Below are 21,741 nucleotides of genomic sequence, written 5' to 3' on the forward strand. Positions count from 1 at the left end.
AGTTTTTTTCCTTTCTTTATTGAGCAGCTGCTTGATGTCAACGTCCTTTCTTCTCAAGATCACATGGTCATCATTGAAGGATGTGACGTGGTGTCTGTTCAATGATAGGAACTGCGAAATGACAATATCAGAAGGACTTGTCAGGGCAATCAAATTGCATAACAAAGCTGACAAAAATACACGTCCTTCCAAGTAACAACAGCAATAATAATATTGAACTATACTGAATTTTCATCCTCTGCTACACAACATACAACAAGAGTTCTACAAAGATAATGTTCAGTTGCAGGGGGTAGTATTTCATAATATGGTTATCGCTGTTGTTGTTTGCTTCCTGATTTTAAGTGACGTTCCATTGTACTTTTTCTCTTGGTCTGAAGTGTCCAACATTACGGGATGAAAACGAGAATGACGAGTAACCTTTTTGGATCAGGGGACCACGATCAGGGCATCTGCAGGTTTAACAAGCCAAAGTTAAACGAGGAGATGTATTATAGAAAATGTGCTTTTGACTGCTTGTATAAAAACATAGATTACAAACGGAATTTGTTCCAGAACCAAACTCAAAATAATCTTAAAAAACATAATTTTCCTGTATTTTGAACGCACACAACAGACATGTCATGATAACATCCAAGGACTGTTTTAGGGAGACCGGGGCTAGTTGTATCACTTTTTATACTTTTAAATATTTCTTGGAATCAATACATCATATAAAAACAAAATGTATAACAGATGAAAGACCAAAGTCTCAGGTATATTTTTTGTAGATATGTCATTTTCATACTTTGTGTCAGTGCAGAGTTATAAGCCATCAAATACAGGGAGTGAACATGTGACATGTTGCCCTACCATTGGGTAAGTTGTCACACTATATGTGGGTAAGATGTCAAACCGGATTTTGCAACAAGGACAAAATTATCATTTTGTTTCATTTTTAAACAATGAAACAAAACTAACTTCTTCACTCTCCAGATTCATCATTGGAAGGGCAATTCTGGCAACTGTAAACAGAGTTGCCAGAGGTGCAATTTTTATTGGCCCATTTTTTTGCATATGTGACAACAAACCCCAAAATGACTGAGACAAGTTGCCCCAAACTACTATATTGGCTAATACTTGCTCTAGTTTAAAGTTAGCTTAAAACAGAGCCGTGACTGAGGCATGACAAGATGCCTGAAACTCTCCTCTAATGAGTCCACATGATTTGCTGCTAGAACTTGTCTATGTTACGACGCCTGTTTCAAAATATATGAACATGACAATTTCTACTGTAGGTTTTGCAAACACACATAACTGGCACTCATCTCAGCTCACAATGTGCAATATTCTCTTCTCAGACAGTACACAACACCTGACCAAATTAAAAAATCTCTCTCTCTCTCACACGCACGCACACACAGACTCCACCTCTGTATCTTCCCTCACCCAATTTGTCTCGTCTGCTGCCACTCAGTGCTGGACAGAAGCAGCCTGGAAGAGGCTGGCGACCTCCAGATGCTCCTTCTCCATTCTGGTTAGTCAGTCCCGAGCTGGAACTAACACATTTGACATTTTTTATGTTTTGAACTAACAGATTGCATCGCATAGAAGAGCACGATTGCGCGCACGGCGCCTTTGGTTTGGCGCATGGCAAGTTGCAGCCAAAGCACTTTTACGCACGGCTCTCTGCGCGGAGGATGTGAGCGCGTCCACGCGCGTGTGGAGGATCAAAAACCAAAGTGAGCGAAGATGCGCGGAGCTGAACTGCTGCTCGCTTACGTCCTCGCCAAAGTGACCGTGCGCCAGGCGGAAGGTCAAGGGGAGCGCGCGGCGGACGACTTGGTGCTGGTGAGCGGATACAATGAGTCCGCGGAGTTCACCACGAGCAGCGTGACGGAGAGCCCGCACACGGAGGACAAATGCCGCGGCTACTACGACGTGATGGGCCAGTGGGACCCGCCGTTCGTGTGCCAGACGGGCAACTACCTGTACTGTTGCGGCACGTGCGGTTTCAGGTTCTGCTGCGCCTTCCGCAGCTCGCGGCTGGACCAGAACACCTGCAATAACTACGACACGCCGCCGTGGATGATGACCGGCAGACCGCCGTCCAAAGTGGACGTGGCGGAGGACTCGGCTAAGGACAAGACCAACATGATCGTGTATATAGTCTGCGGGCTGGTGGCCATCGTGGCGCTGATTGGCATCTTCACCAAGCTGGGGCTGGAGAAGACGCAGCGGCCAAACCGAGACAACATGCCACAGTAAGGGGACCTATAGGCATACACTTTTTATTTGTATTTTTTCTGAAAAGAAAAGGGGGTGAAGCCAAATTAAACCTATAAAATATTAAGTTTAAAAAAACAGAAAACAGAGTTAGAAATGATCAATACAGTACAACAAGGCAATGTGCTTACACGTTCGAAAAGGAGTAGGAAGCAGTACAGTATAGATACTTATGTATTCCTTCCCCAATCTACTTAATTATCAATTTATTTAGTATTTAAGAATATTCATACTTTATTTCCATGTCTATACTCAATAAAACTTCACCACATGTAAATGTATTCAGTCTGTGAAATGCATGCCAAGCAACAGGTGACGCCATAACCCCAACAGCAGTCATCTAAGGCAGCACATCTGAATTTTTAACAATCACTCAATAATCTAAAATTACATTTTACTTATTACCATCATTTCCAAAATTAAGACTCTGCAACATAGTACATCTAAATATTGAGCAAAAAAAGAGACAGAAGTTTTATTCCACATAAGTAGCTATAAACTTTAACACTATGCACAGTTTGAACAAAAACATTGCCATTAAATATAGGTTTAGCGGCAATCCACTGCCAAATTGCTGCTTGAGGGTTTTGAAGTCGTTTCCAACGCGTTGTGCTGTGTAAAAACAAGGTCCTCCATGAAAGTGCGTTTTAACAGTTTATTTTGTCACTTGAAAAAAAAAAGCTTTAAAAACACCGACAAAGGGGCAGGTGTCAAATGACTAAAAAGAGCTCATACAAAAAAAGACAGCAACAAAAATACTCAACACTCATTAGACGGTCACATACATACACACATACACAAACTGTATATTTCCTTGCTCAAACTCCAACTGTGCACACCTGTGTCTTCCTGTTATAAGCCGACTGGCTGATTGCTTCAGGTAACCACAGCAACCAAGCACCTCACCAAACACTCACACATACTGCATATACAACACACAAACTCAGCACACATGTAAGACTACAACAATAGGGACATAAAACCCTACATATTTTAACTAAAATAATAAAATGTTCACCTATCGTACACAAATGTTTGAAAACAAACACTTCGAAGAGATTATATCCAATGTGATGTATTTCAAAGTTAAATGCAAACAAATGCATTATTATTATAAAATATTATATTAAAACAAAGTTTAAGCCACAGTGACATTATGCACCTTTTGAACATTTAATTCAGTGATTCTTAATGTACCACTAGAGAGCCTGCATAGCACGAGCGGTACATGTACCACACTGCCGACCAGGAAGGCAAAGACAGTTTGATTGCATAAATATATATATTTTTTAAATCCTCACATAATCCTTAATTTGCTCCACATATTTTGCTAAACTTGTGCATGTAGTACTTTTTATTACACATTATTTTTCTTGTTAATTCAATTTCATACACAGATGCAACTACCTGTGGATCACGTGACCATGCAGATTTTGCCTTGGTCACATGACTCTACGACAACGCCAATGGTCACATGACTCTACGACAACGCCAATGGTCACAATTTTCCCCTCAATAAAACTTCTATCCACATGAAAAGACGTTCAAAAGTGCATGCAAAAGCAACATGTGGCGCTGTAGCCCCAGCAGTGGAGTCATCCAATCAGGAAAGCAAAATCAGAAAGAAAAAAAAAGGAAAGCAAAATCAGAAAGAAAAAAAAAGGAAAGCAAAATCATTTCCAGGAAAAAGTGTGAAAATGTGAAATCATGATTGTATATGCCTCCTTTAGAATACGTTAGGACATTTACTGTATATTGTCTTTGCAGAGCTTTGGCACATGTGACCCGTCATCCAGCCTCAGAACATACGGACGAGATGAGCCTGGGCCTGCACTATGAGAACATGCAGACAAGAGTCGCAATCAACAGTTTCCGTAAGTGTCATGAGCAGTGCACATATTATTATTTTTACCAACAGGATTTCATATATTGTATGATTATTAACCAAAAATTTGATTGCGTCATCCCATAGAAAACATTATCTATAGCAACACTCATATGTGTATTTCCCCAAACCAGATGTCTGTTGTAGTACCAAGACTGACCTGTGAGGGGCAGCATGGAACCACAGGGCATCCGGATTGCAGAAAAAACAAAGAAAAGAAAGTGTAGTCGTAACAGCATCGTAACAGCAACAGCACATGCTGCGGGTTGCTTCCTAGTCAGTGCCATTCTGTCTCACATCAGTCGTGGAGTGTGCACTGATATTGAAGCATTCATATTTACAATTGTCAGCATTGACTACTTTCTGAGCAGATTAGAGAGTAAAAATGACTGCACCCCCACACCACAGGATAATTGGTCAGGATAATAAGGCAGCTGATAAGCATGACTTTGAGCGGAGCTAAAAATCCCCACACTTAATATATTGTTGCCAAAAAGCAGTTGAAGATGAGCACTGCAGCTTAATTACACTGACAACAGCAGTTGTTCCCATGACGACAGTCTTGGCGAGTTTCTTAGGGCGAGGCGATATTTTTGTCTCATGGATCTCTTAGGTTTGTTTCCACTACAGCCGTGCAAACCAACCATTGTTTCAAAAGTGTTCAACTGGGATCCCCCTCTGCAAGGCATCATGAAGCAGGTTTCCCAGAGGTGGTGGCACATCTATGGGAAAAAGGGGGGGGGGGGGGGGGGCGGGTCCCCAAGTGGTCAGTTCAAGGCGCAGATCTGTGATCTTCTCCCTAGCCAAATTGACTTCATCTGCTTGCGGAGGTTTGCTTGCAGTTCCGTACAGTATAGTAAAGTATTTAGTGTGCTTCGACCTCCCGTACGCGAGCAAATCAGTTTCATGTCAGGGATCCGTACGCTAGGAATTATTAACAGAATGAGATGGGCCGCATTGATTGGACAGGATTGTAGTCTGCTGTGAACATGCCCACACCAGCCCACAAGTGCTAATTTAAATGCGCTTCCAAGCCGGCCCATAAAATCAGGTAACCCGCCCATCCCAGAATTACACCAGGCATAGCACTGAATCACAAAAATTCAGACCTATTTTAAGATTCCAAATAACGAGCACTAAATTCCAACAGAATTGACCAAGATTTGACTCCATTGTGTGTGCTGTCGACAACAAAGAACACATTATTGAACGAGGGTTTAGGTAGCCCTGGTGGTTTCCACCTCGGAACATTTGGGAGAGCACCACAAGTGGCAAATGAAGTTTGAAGCACAGTAATGGAATTGGAAGTAATAGTGAAAGACAAACAAACATATTACTGACTTACAGGAAATGAATTTATATTAATAACAATGGGCAAGTCAGCTACTGCTTAAAAGTTACGTTTGACTCAAGTCAGAGGTCTCAAACTCAACTTCTGTGGGGGCCATTCAAAGTATTAAAAAAAAAAAAAGTACAACTGATCCAATCTTCTCAATCTTTATGCGCCCATCTTGTGTGACATTGTGTCTAAAACTTGGGACAGCGCACATAGAAAACTGCTCTGGTTAGTACAGTAGCTCAGCTTTCGCATCTGTTAGCGTTACCATGCACACTCAAGTTTGCGCGCAAACAGAAAACCCTAAATGAGCTTTCCCATGAATAATCGCACCTTGTCACTCTAACTTCCATCCATCCATTTTCTTAATTTTCTTCGGGCAGTAGGCGGGGTACACCCTGAACTGGTTGCCAGCCAATCACAGAGCACACAGAGATGAACAACCATTCACACTCACAATCACAACTAGGGACAACTTTAGAGTGTTCAATTAACCTGACACGCATGTCTTTGGAATGTGGGAGGAAAACCGGAGTACCCGCAGAAAACCCACACAGGCACGGGGAGAACATGCAAACTCCACCCAGGAAGTCCGAAGCCCGGACTCGATCTCACGTCCTCTGCACTGGGAGGCGGACGTGCTAACCAGTCAGCCACCGTGCCGCCCACTCTAACTTACCTGAGAAAAAAATATATACTCCTGTCAAACGTTTTCCAAGTGCCATGGAAGGTGTCTATCAGTGGCGACAAGCGTCTTTAACCTTGTGGCCTACTTTTTGACATGAAAGCTGCAACTCTGACAACACTCTGCCAACGCGTTAAAAGCGAAAGACAAACAAATAGACGTGCGGTTCAGTATTCTGGGAATAGAAAATATGCGTCAGATCTAGCAAAAGCCATTGTCGTCCTTTATTAATCTATTGGCAGTTGAATGCTTGTATACAAAAATAACAACTTTTCAGGCCGCTAAACTTAAGGAGGCACCCTAAGTTCCATCGGGTCGATAAGTTATTGATCGCGAAGGAAACCCTGACCGTGAAGGAATTCAATCAGACTCTGGGTCATCTGGTGAGCATTTAATAGTTTTTGTTTGGCAACATTCCCTCCCATTGATTGGTTAGAACTTAACTCATTCACTGCCGTTGACGGCTATAGACGTCCAAAAATCATTTTAACTATTTCTATTAGTTTAACTTTTTTATTATTATTTTTTTTTTTACTTTTGTTAACAAGAGTATGAAAACCTAGAAAAAAAATTGTACATTTCGAACAGATATAAAATTTGTGATTAATCGTGAGTTAACTAGTGAAGTCATGCGATTAATTACGATTACTAATATTAATTGCCTGACGATCCTAATTTTTAATAATCTTTTCTTTTTTGAAACTTTTTTTTTTTTTTAAGAATTCAAAAGATTATTAAAAATTAGGGGGCATCAGGTGATTAAAATTTTTAATTGTAATTAATCGCATTTGACTTTACTAGTTAACTCACGATTAATCACAATTTTTTTATCTATTCTAAATTTACAATAAAACAATTCTAGGTTTTCTTAATCTTGTTAACAAAAGTAGAAGAAAACGTTACACTAATCCATCCATCCATCCATTTTCTTGACCGCTTTTCCTCACAAGGGTCGCGGGGGTGCTGGAGCCTATCCCAGCTGGCTTCGGGCAGTAGGCAGGGTACACCCTGAACTGGTTGCCAGCCAATCACAGGGCACGTTACACTAATAGAAATAGTTCAAATGAATTTTCAGTTGTTTCAATCTGTGCCTGAAAGACATCGTACTTTGCCAGGTTTGTGACTTAAGGAACATGATTTATAACCATGTCAAGAATGTGATAAGTATTAAGATGTACTTTTGCTCATTGTAGTCTCACAGTAGCAGGAAAAACTAAGTGAACACTCACGTTGATTCTAGATGATAATGAAATGTGTATTTTGTCAAGAAAGGTGCAGTGTGAATCATCATTGTTTTGGTGTTCAGGTGTGTTGAAGTGAAACCAGTCATCAAAGCCGTCCGTTTACATCACAAGGCGAGACAGTGTCGAGACTTCTGCCGCATTAATTAGCACAGTAATAAAGTCTCTTGCTGACCAAAGGGGAATAAGAGTCTCATTAACCTCATTCTGGATTTATGATCTGCTTTTTTCCCCCACAGAAATCCTAGAGCAAGGAGCGGCCCACTCAAGTTAGTAAACCGTTAACAATGGCAATGACAATGATATTGAGATAGACTCTTAAATCACGTCATTAGTGATGCAGGGTTGATTGATTATGCCTATCAGTCGATTTCAACAAATGAAAATCATGATTAATCATCTCACCTCTGAATTTAGTGCTTAGTATGACCAATAAACTGACAAATAAAACATTGAATGAATTTTGGGAAAAAGGTATGTTTTAAGACTGTGGCGGCCAAACATACACAAAAAAAAAATAAAATAAAAGTACTAATTTTGGTTCTATCTGGCCAAAACTGGTACTCTTTTGTGGTGGCAATACACCAAAAAGCCACTATACACTTGACTTGTGGAGTTGACCCATTTGAGTCAATTAATGGACACAGTAATTACATTTTTCCAGACAAGTTACCGGTTAACGTAATAGCCCTAAATGTTTGAAACTAGCAAACTGTCAACTTTCTCCTAAATTCTCCCATCTTTATCCAAAATACTGATATACAGGCATGCAGAATGATCAAACTTGTCTTACCTTGCCACTCCAATCTAATGGCGACTTTCCGAACATCTGTTGCACTGCCATGCCAGGCCACGACGGAGGGGGCCAGGCTATTTACTGCACCGCAATTAATTACGCAGATGTCTTGCGTCGGATTGGGAGAGCAGCCACGATTCTCCAGCTGCATCCGCAGAGAAGCACACTACTGTTTAGTGCGCACACTAGATACAGATCTGGAAAATATTCATTCCACACTGCAAAATCAACATTTACTATGATTTTGCTTTTTATAGAAATGAGGAAAATTAACATTTGTTCTTCTGTTCTTGAAACTACTGACAACACACCAGAAATTCCAAATACAAACATTGTCCTTTAAATCATTTAATTGCACCTTTCCATTTTCAAATATGCAAAGACTTTTCATGTTTGGTTTCTGTTTTTGGTTGTGTGTCTCCCTTGGTCTTGTTGAGTGTAATCCTGCCCTTCCTCGTGTCAACCAATCCGTGCCCTCAGCCACTTGTGTCTTGCTCCAGGTGTGTCTTATTGTGTCGTTAGTGTGTGTGTATATAGTCTCCTGTATCCCCTCTGTCTGGGTTGGATCATTGTCGCTGTCACCACTGGTTTTTTGTTGTTACTTTGATTTTTGGTCTTTTCAGATCTTTGTTTATTTAGAGTTATCCAGTACCCGTAGTGATGGGATGATGATACCTCAAGGAGTGTATTGGCACATTACACATTGACACTGTGTTGGTCACTCAATAGTGACCTCTGCTGTAGATCTAAAAGCATTACAGATAAACAAAATGAAAATAAGATGGTAAAACGTGCATGCTGTAAACCTTAATATTAGCTTATGAATTTATATTTATAAAATAAATTTAATACATTTTATTTATTCACTTGCTAGTCTTTTACTTAAAATATGATCTCATCTTTGTATAATTTCAGTTGGTCCATTTGCTTGCTGAGTTAAGTTGTTTATTAGATGCTCATATGAGTTGGCTTGTAAAATATAGCAAATTTGTATGTAATAAAATATTAATATAAATAAAATAAATAAAAGTTCAAATGTTTAACTTCTTTATGGGATTTTGTTAAAAATTTTAAACCATATGTAATAACACACTAAAAACTGATTCTGTCATACATTTTTATTGAAAAACAAAAGTTTTTGAAGTGTGATTGCTCCAAGGCGATGTCTCCTCTTGGACACCAGTTCCCCTGCCTTAGAGAACACTCGTTCACAGGGAACAGAGGAAGCTGGCGTGCATAAATATTTAAGTGCCAGTTGATAAAGGTGTGGATACTTTCTTTGATCAAAATGATTCCAGACTTGTGAAAATTTTCTAGAACGATCCATGAGTGGAAGCAAACAAAAATCCAACAGGCACAGGTACAGGTAAATTTACAGCAACAGCAAACAGTTTAATCTCCATCCAACAAACACGCAACATGTTGATACAGTTTGTCTACCTATAAATACAATTTGGTGCGGCACATCCAAACGACACACTTCCTGTTTCGGTCACGTGATTTTTTATTAAAGCGATACACGCGCCGATACGGGGTTTCACACTTGCGCACTCGGCACAGTGCTGGCGCGCCAGTGTTGTTCGTCCCATCACTATCTGTTAGTGTTTTTGTAAAATTAATTATGTTTAGTAGAACATGCATCCCTGCCGTGGTTCTCCTGCCTCCCTGCATTTGGGTCCTCCACTCCGCTACCGTGACAAAGACCCACTTATCAGATTTTACTTATTAGATTATCTTGAACTGCGTTAAAAGCGATGAATTCAGGGTCCTGAATAAACGTGCATGTTTTTGGAATGTGAGAGGAAGCAGGAATACCAAACTCCATATCGGAAATAAGGGATTCAAACCCTCAACCTTAGAACTGTGCTGCAGTTGTGCTAACCCCATTCACTGTATCGATGTCTTACAAGTTATACATCACAATAAATATCTTAAGGAAACATTTACAAGTACAGTAGTTACTAGATCAGTTAACAGTTACCTTGGCTTCCTTGTCTTCCTCTACAACTACTCTTTCTTCTTCTTCGTATTTTATATTCTTCGTGTGCATGTCTTGTGCCCCTCACAGGTCAGTCTTGGTACTACAACAGATTATTTTAGAGCAGAGTTCCCCAACCCTGGTCCTCAGGGACCGGTATCCAGCCTGTTTTCCATGCCTCCCACAGCCAACACAGGTGGAGATCGTTATCAGCCTTCTCCAGAGATTGCTGATTAGCTGATGATATGAATCACCTGTGTTGGCTGTGGGAGGCATGGAAAACAGGCTGGATACCGGTCCCTGAGGACCAGGGTTGGGGACCTCTGTTTTAGAGGACACTGGCAATTGTCAGTGGCAATTTGGTTACAGTATATTTTTTTAGAGTACACCAAATTCAACAAAACAAGAATTAAGTGCTATTTGTAATACTTAGTCTTTCTCGGTTTTCACTTTTTCAGACAGTCCCCAGATGAACAACGCAACACCGACATCACCTCTGCTCACCGAGCCGTACGCACTGCTGGATCAGATTAGCAGCCCCTATGAGCCGCAAACATTGGTCAAGGACCTCAACAAGTATGCCACCCTCAAGGCTGTTGGTAAGAATGCACAACAAAACTTTGAAGGAGAAAAATTATGGATTTTTCCCTATTTAAAACAATTCCAGACAACAACAACAAAATTATTTTTTTATTCACTATATCCCAATGAACCAACTCACTGAATGCTCATAAAGTTTCTTGGCACTTTAATTCATGTCATTGCATTTTTTAGGACAGTTTTCCTAGTTGCTCCGAATATCTTGAAATCTTCCTTTCCTCAAAGTTAATCGATAGGCCGTCAAGATCCAGGTCGAGAGGAAGGATATTTATAGGATGCGTTCGTTTGATTGTCTCAAGTGATCATTTTGGGACTGATCCGGCATTTGAAAACAAGATTCATTTGCCTCGACAAGAACACAGAGCCGCCCAAACCTCTAAGTGGACCAAAAATAGAAGCACTTTCTAAAAAAAGGATGTTAAAAACATGTCGGAAACTATACGTCAATATGGATACACATCCTGAAGCAGAACGGTGTCTTTTTGAACAATCTCTCTTGGGGACGCTTTTGGACTACGCCGCTGAAGCTCCTCCGACTCCACGGAAGTGCAAGCAAACAGATAATTAGGCACGATCAAAAATAGAGTGGATCTTAGCTAATGAGATTGAGGACAGGAGGCAATCAAGAGAACTCAGAACACAAATGACTCATGGCGATTGGATGCAACACGTCCTCACGGTACCGACACAAGCCTGACAACTGTGCAGTATGTTGACTTGCAGGAAAGGATGTACAGTGGAACCTCAAACACAAGACGACACAACAGGAAATAATGAAAAATGTTAAAAAAGATCATTTCCATGGCATTAAAAAAATGCTCTCCCTTACCTGGACTCAAAAGTTTGGTTAACGGATATTGCTTTTCTCTATTTGTCAGCAGAAAAAGCCAACGGCAGCTTCTACACCAACCGCCGCCAAGTGCTGAGCGGAATAACCGCAAAGGGCATCCTTCCAATGGAGCACGTGGATACGGAGTCGGAGCCCAGCAACCCCTACAGCCCGCCCAGACAGATGTCAAGCGTGCAGAGCGGACGCAAGCACAAGAGCCCAAGAAGCTCGCAGTCGCTGTCCTTTGGCTCTTTTTCCAGCCCGGCCACGCCGAGACCTTGGGAGGGCAACGACGTGCTGGGTTTGAGGCAATGCTTCGGCCCCACCAAACTCTGCGTTACCGAGAGGGAACTTCAGAACGCTCGCTTCCTGCCCCCGCAGCCCTACTTAGTCACCAACAGCAAGACGGAAGTGACGGTATGAGGGAAGAACACCAAGTACAGGAAGTGCTTGTGTCAAATAAGACTGTTGAACATGCAAGTTGTGCGGATGACATTATAGGCAGCGTTCAAGACAAAGGATTCAATTCAAATGAGTGTTATACAACAATAATGCCAAATCACACAAGCTAATTAAAACACACGCACTCAAACTCTACGCCCTATTATTCACTTATTATTTATTATTATGGACAGTATTTATTATTCTCGAAAACACAAATAGCTTAACTCGTTCACTGCCATTGACAGCTATAGACTTCAAAAATTCATTTGAACTATTTTTATGAGTTTAACATTTTTTTTCCCATTTTTGTTAACAAGAGTTAACTTAAGTTAAGAGAATTTTTAGAATATAATTTTTTTTGTACATTTAGAACAGATATAAAATTTGTGATTAATCGTGAGTTAACTAGTGAAGTCATGCGATTAATTACGATTACAAATTATAATCGCCTGATGCTCCTAATTTTTTAATAAGCTTTTCTTTAAAAAAAACAAAACAAAAAACATTTACATATTTTTTCATTTTTAATGAGGTTTTTTTATTTTAAGAAAAGATTATTAAAAATGTGGGCGTCGGGCGATAATTTTTTTTAAACGTAATTAATTGCATGACTTCACTAGTTAACTCACGATTAATCACAAATTTTATATTTGTTCTAATACAATAAAAATTCTATGTTTTCATACTTTTGTTAACAAAAGTGGGAAAAAACGTTAAACTAATAGAAATAGTTCAAATGAATTTTTGACATCTATGGCCGTCAATGGCAGTGAATGAGTTAATCACCACAGCTTGTTGACGATGACAACTCAACATGCACCTCCACTAAATCCAAACTACAGTGGTGACTTGAGATGAGGGCTGAAAGATTTATCGTTTTGGGATTGAAATCGTGATCTCAACAACATCACTTCGTGATTGTCAAAGCTGCGTGCTTTTAAAGCGCTCTTATCCCCCTCCAAGTGGCATGCTACCTATGGACAGGTCACGCTAACCAATCAGCTGAGCTGCTTAAAAAGTGTTGCACAGTCACCCATCCCGTCCCTGCCTTCCCTGCTGCTTGCGGACACTTGGCTAACAAAAAATAATTGAGAAGCACGACGCTAAGGTGACCTGCACCATTGATGTGGATCCTCTCCTCAAAGTATATAATCCTCGCCCGCATGGTGGCAAAAAAAAGTTCTTCGAACAAGTAGCGCGCTCACTAAAAGCGAAGATAGCCAACACAAGAGCGAACATGGGATGATGGACATTAAGCTAATGCTAATTGCTGAGCTAATGAGAAATGCAGTCGTGAAAGACCAGAGTAAGTGCTTAAGTGTACAGTACACTTTCTCACAGAAGTCTGGCTGGAACCACGTTGGAGCACAGAACAACCAGCTATGAACAGCAAATTTGTATTACATTAATACATAATAAGTATCTAGAGATAATATAAGACAACAGCTACATATTAAGCATGCTTGAAAACCGGAACGGAATCGGTTAAGGCTGACGTCAGCCATGGCGAGGATCTTATTTATTTATTTATAAATACTTATTTATTTATCTTATCAAAAGTATATTAAATATTTAGAATATCAGCAATGTTATTTGCATCTATTACACCAACCACAGAGTACTGAGATTTGAAATCGACACCACAATAAGTCTCAAAATGACTTTAAAAAAAAATCAATTAAGCTTTGCTAAAATACTATATTTTGATTGTTGATTTCTTTATAAATGAAAAAGCAGACACATTTACATAAAAATGCAAAATTTGAAAGAAAGAGAAGAATAATTACTTTTTACATTTTGACCCTTTTATCAGGAAATGTTTACCTTTCACATTCAGAAATACTTTCATTATATGATTTTTACACTTTTACACTCACCATTTCTGTAAAGGGATTCTAGTTATACTATGATGTGAATTTTATCGCTTAGACCTCAGTCCCCAATTTAAGCAGTTCTCTGACAAAAATACGGATTTTTATGTATTTATTTTTTCAACATATAATCTTACATGTATATGCAAAGAAAATGTACATTAGTAAATTTAAAATGTTTTTGGCATATAAAAAAATCTTTTTTACGCACACATATTTGCATGGAACCATTTTAAAAACCTTTAAAAAGGACTTCCTCTCTCACATAGCCTCATTAAGCTTGAAAAAAATCTTAGTCGTTCTTTACAGAGGATTAATAATATATTTCTGCAACAATTGTTAGATATTTCTACATGTTTTGCTCCACTGTTTGTCTTCAAATATCCGTTTTTTACAGTGTTGTAAAACCGTGACACCAATGCTATTCGCTAGCCTGACTTTTACATTGTTTGTTAGAATGAAGCTATACGTAATTTCCAAGGCATAGCTATGTCGTTGTTTCGAATACACGTGTAATTGCCTTTGTCTTCTGTTAGTTTGACAGCAAACTTCAACCGGGAGTGTTTATCAATGTGTGTGAAGTGCCTTGCCCAAGGACACGACACATGACTTTGAGAGGGCGGGGATTGAACGGCTGACCTTCTGGTTACTGAACGACCGTCTCTACACCCTGAGCCACGGCCGCCACACAAACTACTGCTTGTTGTAAAGTCAGTTGAGTTCATTGCCACCTTACAGCACTCGTATGTCACATTTTTGCATTGAAGGCAAAAAAAAACCTTTGAATGACGGTTCGTCTATACTGTAGGGTCATTCTCAAGGCACCACTGAAATGCAGTTTAATAAATTCTCAAGAACAAAAACGAAAAGGGCGGAAATGACACTGACTGTTACATTTATTGCATCACAAGTAAGCACATATATACCTAAAATACACACGAGTGTGTGATTTAAAAAAATTAATAATAATTGGGGTTTACACAAACTGGTGAAATGATCAATATTGTGTTTGCTGCTGGGGTAATAATTTCCAGTTCAACTAGTCAATGCTAATGAATGTTGCGAGTACACGTTGCTACACTATCCATTTTTGCTCGGACAAAAAGAGAGTGACGTGACATTACTGTTATTATGAAGAACTACATATTCAAAGAATTTTAGTGGCTTTTATGGTTGTTTTCATGTCAGGAATGTACAGTATACCTATTTCATGCACTCTATTTGTACTCGATTGCAAAGATTGATTCACACATTCTCCAATAATTGGGGAAAAATGCCTTTTAATACTAATATTGGACTATTCAAGATTTTAGTAACTTGACTTTTGACGGTATGGTCTGAACAAATGACCAAAACAAACTTTTTAGGTTAGTAGTTGATCAAAACACCCATTTGGAAGAGTTTTTGAAAGAACAATTAGGTGTTTTAAGGAAAATCAGAAAATGGATGGATGTTGCATTAATCCAATCATTTAACAGATGGTGGCTGACTAATTTATAATAAAAAGAAACTAATATGGCAGCAGTACGTGATGTTATAAAACAGAAATACAGTCCAAATAATTTGAATTTGTAGCGGATTGTAAAAAAAAAAAAAGTAGCGCTGTCAAACGATTAATTATTTTAATCAGATTAATCACATCTTAGAATTTTGATTAATCACGATTAATCGCTTAACAAAAAAGCCTTTTTTATCCCCCAAAAATTCCCGCCAAATTTGAAAAGCACCGGTTATGTGTTCATTCTTTTGATATTTAAGGTTATGAGGACGTCGTCAACATTTTTTGATCTACTGCACACGCTCATCCTTCTCTTTTTCTAATCAGTTAATTACTTGCATAATTTAAAATGGGGGAAAAAAATGACCCTAATATTTTGACATGAACAAATATTCAAAATGTGATACGCAAACATTTATTAAAATGCTTGTAATTATGTTTATTGCTGAAACTCAACCTGTGCTACCTTAAACGTAGCCATCTGCTGAGACGCTAAAGGATAATCTATGGTCAAAACTAATAGTGCGATTAATCTGCGTTAATTTTTGATTAATGCGATATTATTTTGTAATTAATTAATCAGTTAAAGCTTTAACTTTGACAGCACTAAAAAAAAAGGGAAAAGTCATTTGCCACCCACGTTGTTCTATAATGTGACTTTGTGTTTAAATGTGTTTCAGCAGTAAAAGAGTATCATGGTTTTGTTTGTGTTGCTATAAAGATTATTATTTTTTTAATAGCAGGCTGTCTTAGGTGTGTGTATTGTGTCAAGAAGCTGATTTCACATTTGTTATAGTAAGTTCTAGACAGCCAAACATCTGTTTTCTGCTAAACATAATGTTATTATTTGTGTATTAATCATGTCTTGGAGCACACTATTTGGCTGCCACCAGTTGTTTCTGACTCAAATAATTTGCTGACTAAACAAAGTGAAAACAGAACTTCACATGAGGGAGATTCTCCCCTCCTTTTAAAATTAACATGCTAATGAATATTATACACACTAGCATCCTCACATTAATACCAATGGATGATATTTATTGTCCATGTTCTCCAGTTTCTGTGTTTATGGGGAGTTATTAGTGGGGCCTCTGCAGCAGACGTAACGAAACGTTAGCCTCTCACTGGGAATTCCAAGCGCTGAGTTCAAGGGTAGACTGAGGGAAAGTCAAGTTGTCTGGGAAGATGGAAGAAAGGAATCCTTAACAGTGACTGGCTGTGTTTGTGCTCATATATATTTCAACACAGACTGACATCTTGCCAGAACGGCAAGCTGAAAATATCCTAAAATATTCTTACATTTATGCTGTTGTTACACCTTTGTAATGTGTGAATTAGTCAGACAACAAAAACAAGGGAAAGAAAGAAAAGAAATGAGAAAAAAAGAAAACAAAAACAAAATGAAAAGAAAAAGAGAAAGAGAAAAAAGAAAGAAAATGAAAAGAAAAAGAAAAGAAAAGAGGGAAAAAAGAAAAAAAGAAAATAAATGAGAAAGAAAGAAAAAAGAAAAGACAGAAAAAAGAAAGACAGAAAGAAAGCTAGGAAAAGAAAGAAAGAAAAGAAATGAGAAAAAAAGAAAAAAAGCCCAAAGTGGGAAGAAGATGAAGTGCAAAGTGTCTACTGCCAAACATAACTAACATATTTCAGCACCTCTAAAATATTTGTTATAAGCATCCCTATATTGGCCCATGAACGTTTCTGTTGCGCTAAAGAAACAACTAAGAACATAAGAAGAGACCAATATAGCACAAAATGTCACCATATACGACATCAAAAAATGGGATAGTATGAAAATGCAACTTTTTACTGTTTACATAAAAATAGGTGGGTCTCTGTAGTGCCCCCCCCCCCCCCCTTATCAAGCAGGAAAAAAATACTGTATATTGCTAAATTATGCAGTCTTTGTTCTTTTTGTTCTTTTTTTTGTGGCTTTCCAGTCTTGACACAGAAGGGTGAACATCTCTTGCTCTTGGGGCACTATCAGAATCTCCAATAACACTGGAAAATGTTTGAAGATTGAGATTTGTTGGTCATTGATTTGAAAAAAAAAAAAACATTGCAAGAGACTAAGGTCACTAAATATAATAACAGAGTAGCCAATTTGTTGCAATGAAAGCACCCCACTCACCCCTCCCAAAAAAAAAGAAAAAGTGATTTTAACCAGTGTGTGATGAGTGTAACGTTAAGTGGCAGCAGTTCTTGTACGCAAAGAATGTCGGAAACCTTGTTGAAATGCAGTGTTTAATCGCTGTCTATAAAATGGAACTATTAAAAACATTGCAATCATCCCACAGGCACAATTACGATTTTCTCTCTCCCTTGTTATTGACCTACACTTCTGTCTATATTTATTCACTCCTCTAGCCTCAAAGTGGAACAGGAGCCCTGGGCAACTGACTGTTAGCGCTCATCATAATATTCTCATCACCTTCCAATGACACACTTTTACCTGCTTATTTGTGACCAACTTGTCATAAATGGGTCATTTCAGGAATCTCAGCCAAATGTCTGCATTTTAATATGATGAGCTACTCGCCTGCTTAAACATGACACCGGGCTAGTTGAGTGAAGTAAAGTTAACAGTTACAGCTAACGAGACAGGAATGGTCTCAGCAATGTAGCATTTCAAAGACCAGTGCACCATTCACAAAACATACTGTACATTTTATAGTATAGTCGAAGCCAGAACAATCAAATGCTCTTTGTATTAATTCATTCACTGCCATTGACGGCTATAGACGTCAAAAATTCATTTGAACTATTTATATTAGTTTAACCATTGTTTTCCACTTTTAGTAACAAGAGTATGAAAACCTCGATTTTTTTTATTGTACATTTAGAACAGATATAAAATTTGTGATTAATCGTGAGTTAACTAGTGAAGTCATGCAATTAATTACAATTAAAAAATATAATCGCCTGACACCCCGAATTTTTAATAATCTTTTCTTTTTTAATCTTTAAAAAAAAAAGTTTATTAAAAATGTAACATATATTTTTTTAGAATCTTTTCTTTTCTTTTTTTTAATCTTTTAAAAAAAACGATTATTAAAAATTTAGGGCGTCAGGCGATACAATTTTTAATTGTAATTAATCGCATGACTTCACTAGTTAACTCACAATTAATTCGATCATCTTCTATCACAAAGTGAATTGCTGCAGACTATCAGGTGAGTTGTCAGCATTTTATTATCCAATTATCACAAGTTGTGTGTTTTTTTTGGAGGGGGGGGGGGGGTATACTGGGCATTTTAAAATTCAAGGATAGGCCCCTAAGAACAATATAGCATGAAAAGTGTCCTTTAGCTTGAAATGCTTCTACATGTTTGCATATTGGTCATCACATTTTTCGTTACTATCATTCATTACTGATGCTGTTAATACAGGGCAGCAAAAGCTACAGGTAAACTGCCACTGAAAATAGAAGTTCATATAGCATGCCATGGATATTTCTTTTTTGCCTTGCATCACTTGTTTTGTAAAATAAACAGTGAATTATAAAAATGAAAGTGCTATGTGATGTGGACAGTGAAAGCTTTGGGCAAAAGTCATTCAAGAGTATACAGTATAATCCGTTTCAGGAATATGTGCAGCAGAGGAACAAAGTTAAAGTCTTTAAACTTGATGTAGACGTTTGCGCGCAAAAGACCAACACATTTTCCATTTAAAGGACAAATAGAAGAAGAAGAATTCAATAGCAATAACGCACAAATCTACGATCCCATGTAGTGGCACAGAAAGGCAACGCCGTGCACCACTATGCTAGGAAATAGCAACACGTTGGCCATAGACTCGCTGACTCGCAGCTCTTTGGAGATGTTGGTTTCCCCTCTCGAGATGACTTCTGGTTTTGGCTACTCTTAATAGCCCATGGGAAGGTTGCAGGGTGTCAAAGGCTTTGAGGAGGCACCACATTTAAGAACACTGGGGACCACCTGCGTGGGTGAAAGGCCACTTCACACATGTGCTCAGCTCTAGCCACTCCAGTTTTTTAAAGGACTATCATGATGTTTGCTCTATACTCTAAAAACTATGGGTCAAAAATGGGCCGATCCTCTACTTGGGTCAATTTGACCCAACTTTGAGTCAAGAAATGGGTCTTATAGTGTAAAACAACTCTTAAATAATGGTCAGATCATTTACTTGGGTCAAAAGTGTGTTTGTTTTTTACTTGTAAGAAGTTATTAAATAATTCTATTTATTGTCAGGGTTGGCTGTGGTTTTGGACCCAAGTGTGTGTGTTTGGGGGGCAGAGCGAGGAGGCCGAGGTAAAGTAAAAAAACAAAAGGGTTTTATTAATTAAAGAAAAACAAGGTGGTGCACAACGTGCCGACAAAAACAACAAACAACAAAGTCCTAAATCAAAACAAACTCCAGTGGCATGACGAGGAACTCGCAAAACATGGGAGGAACGACAAAACTTGGAAACGACAATGGACCGACCCAGACTGGACAAACACAACAGACTAAATACACCGACACTAATGAGACACACCTGGAGAACACAATAGGCTGAGGGCGCCGATTGGTCAGACACAATGGGAAGGGAAGAAACACAGGTGGACGTTGAAAGAGGAATAAAATATTTGTCCTCTTTGCGTGTTCCAAAACTTGAAGACAGATTTAATGTAAGAAAAAACACCTTTGCAAAAATGATTTTAATCTAACAGAGATCTCTGGACATCGTAACAGACTCCAATTCATCACTTAACAGGTGGAATTCTGAGCGCCGAATGTGTCTCTTCCGCGTGTAAAATGGCTTCTTATAGTTAAAACCGACCGCCTCTCTTTCATTTGTAGACAAAACATACTCTCTGGGTACTTTTCCATGAGCGATGGCGAAAACAAGAGTCAGGGGTGCGTGTTCGAAACAGATTCTGTTCTCAAGGACCAAATGTGTTTTCCCACAGAGAAGGAACTTCTAGACCAAATAATATGTCCCATCTTAAGGTCAAATTATACTGAGTTCAACACTACTTGCTTTACACGTCTATAAAACCTTTCAACATGGTTATTATAAAGAATTAAGATGTTAATAATGTATAACAATGGTTAATATAGGAAAATAAAGAATTTAAATGTTAATAATATCTAACAACGTGATCAGACATAACGAGACAAGGGAAGAAATCAGGAACACATGGGTAACACCAACCACAGACAAAAACAACAAACATACCCATAATAAACCAAATCCAACTCCTACAAAACCGAAACCTAACATTTATGTGTTTTAATAGTAGTGATCAGCGGTTGTATTTTGAGACCCGTTTGTTGTTATGGTCGGGTTCCTTTTAAAGGAAGCTTGTTTGTCACTGATAAAATTTGGGTCCACTAATTTGCAGTGGCTGGCAGTGTTGGCACGTCTTGAACAGTGAGTTGAGATTTAACAACTGACCAAGATCTCAGTATTGAGTTTTGATGAATTGATTCACAAAAATAAAGCTTGTTACATGCATGTACTGCCAATGCTTGTTTGCACACTAAGGAGAATTGTCACTTAGTTTCAACTGTTATCTAGCTCTTAACGTGTACTTGGATAAAAGCCTAAACTCATAAATGCAAAACAAACAAAAGAGAGAGCAGTCGTGACAAGTCTGTTTTCAGGCCAGAATGGAAAACTATCTTGCAAGAATTGAGTGGGGAGTTGGACAAAATGTTTAGCTCTTTATTCCATTCATAAATGAAACAAATTAGACAGACAAATTCTGCAAACTTTGTGGGCATGGTGGAACAAAAAATGCCCGATTTTTCACAATAATGACTTATCAATGACTGCCTGCATCAATCTGACAACATTCTCTTCAGTATCAATCAGTCAATGAAGTTCATGTGCCTAAAACACGTTATCTAAATTTGGCTGTGTTGTCCTTGAGAGCATCACCAGTTCATGGCTGTCTAAAACAACCCCAGATACCGAGCGAAAAAGTAAACAAAAAGTTAGCCATTATGACCACAGATTAGGAAAGGGACCTCTGGACTTCCACTGTCATCTAGTCTCTTGTGCAAAGGAGAAAAAAATACAGACTATGCCTCACATTATGAATTAACGTCACATCATGACGTTTTTTTGTGAATGGACAATGTATACCAAGTTGTTTGAGTTAGTCTAGAGCAACAGGGTTGATCTTATCTCTTGTCCACTGCACAGTGTATCATTTACAATGCACAGTAAATGTACTCAGTAAACACCAAAGGCCACCAAGACTAAGCCACCGATTGGATGGATAATGCCGTTTATATATCAATGACCCACAAAAACATGAACTACTTCTCTGTTTTAGGAGAGGTTGTGGATTTGAAGGGGTAAGTC

General features: G+C 38.6%; 1 protein-coding gene and 1 long non-coding RNA gene across 3 annotated transcripts in view; one reads left to right on the top strand and one right to left on the bottom strand.

Annotated features, from left to right (window-relative positions):
- The window catches only part of LOC144044200 (uncharacterized), a 35,943-nt gene extending 27,312 nt beyond the window's left edge, over positions 1 to 8,631 (bottom strand). Inside the window, exon 1 of the long non-coding RNA XR_013291205.1 lies at positions 8,206 to 8,631. This is a non-coding gene — a long non-coding RNA (uncharacterized LOC144044200). The remainder of the gene's footprint in view (positions 1 to 8,205) is intronic.
- shisa9b (shisa family member 9b) lies at positions 1,475 to 12,540 on the top strand. 2 transcript variants are annotated; one of them, XM_077558458.1, is made up of 4 exons: positions 1,475 to 2,243; positions 4,033 to 4,139; positions 10,645 to 10,785; positions 11,665 to 12,540. In XM_077558458.1, exons 1-4 carry the CDS (start codon positions 1,732 to 1,734, stop codon positions 12,036 to 12,038), a joined length of 1,134 nt encoding a protein of 377 aa, XP_077414584.1. In that variant the 5' UTR covers positions 1,475 to 1,731; the 3' UTR covers positions 12,039 to 12,540. The 2 variants fall into 2 exon arrangements, with proteins under 2 accessions (XP_077414584.1, XP_077414586.1); XM_077558460.1 differs by having other exon boundaries at positions 11,668 to 12,540.
- The last annotated feature ends 9,201 nt before the right edge of the window (positions 12,541 to 21,741 follow it).

The sequence above is a fragment of the Vanacampus margaritifer genome, chromosome 2, assembly GCF_051991255.1.
Source record: "Vanacampus margaritifer isolate UIUO_Vmar chromosome 2, RoL_Vmar_1.0, whole genome shotgun sequence".
In the NCBI taxonomy this organism is placed as follows: Eukaryota; Metazoa; Chordata; class Actinopteri; order Syngnathiformes; family Syngnathidae; genus Vanacampus; species Vanacampus margaritifer.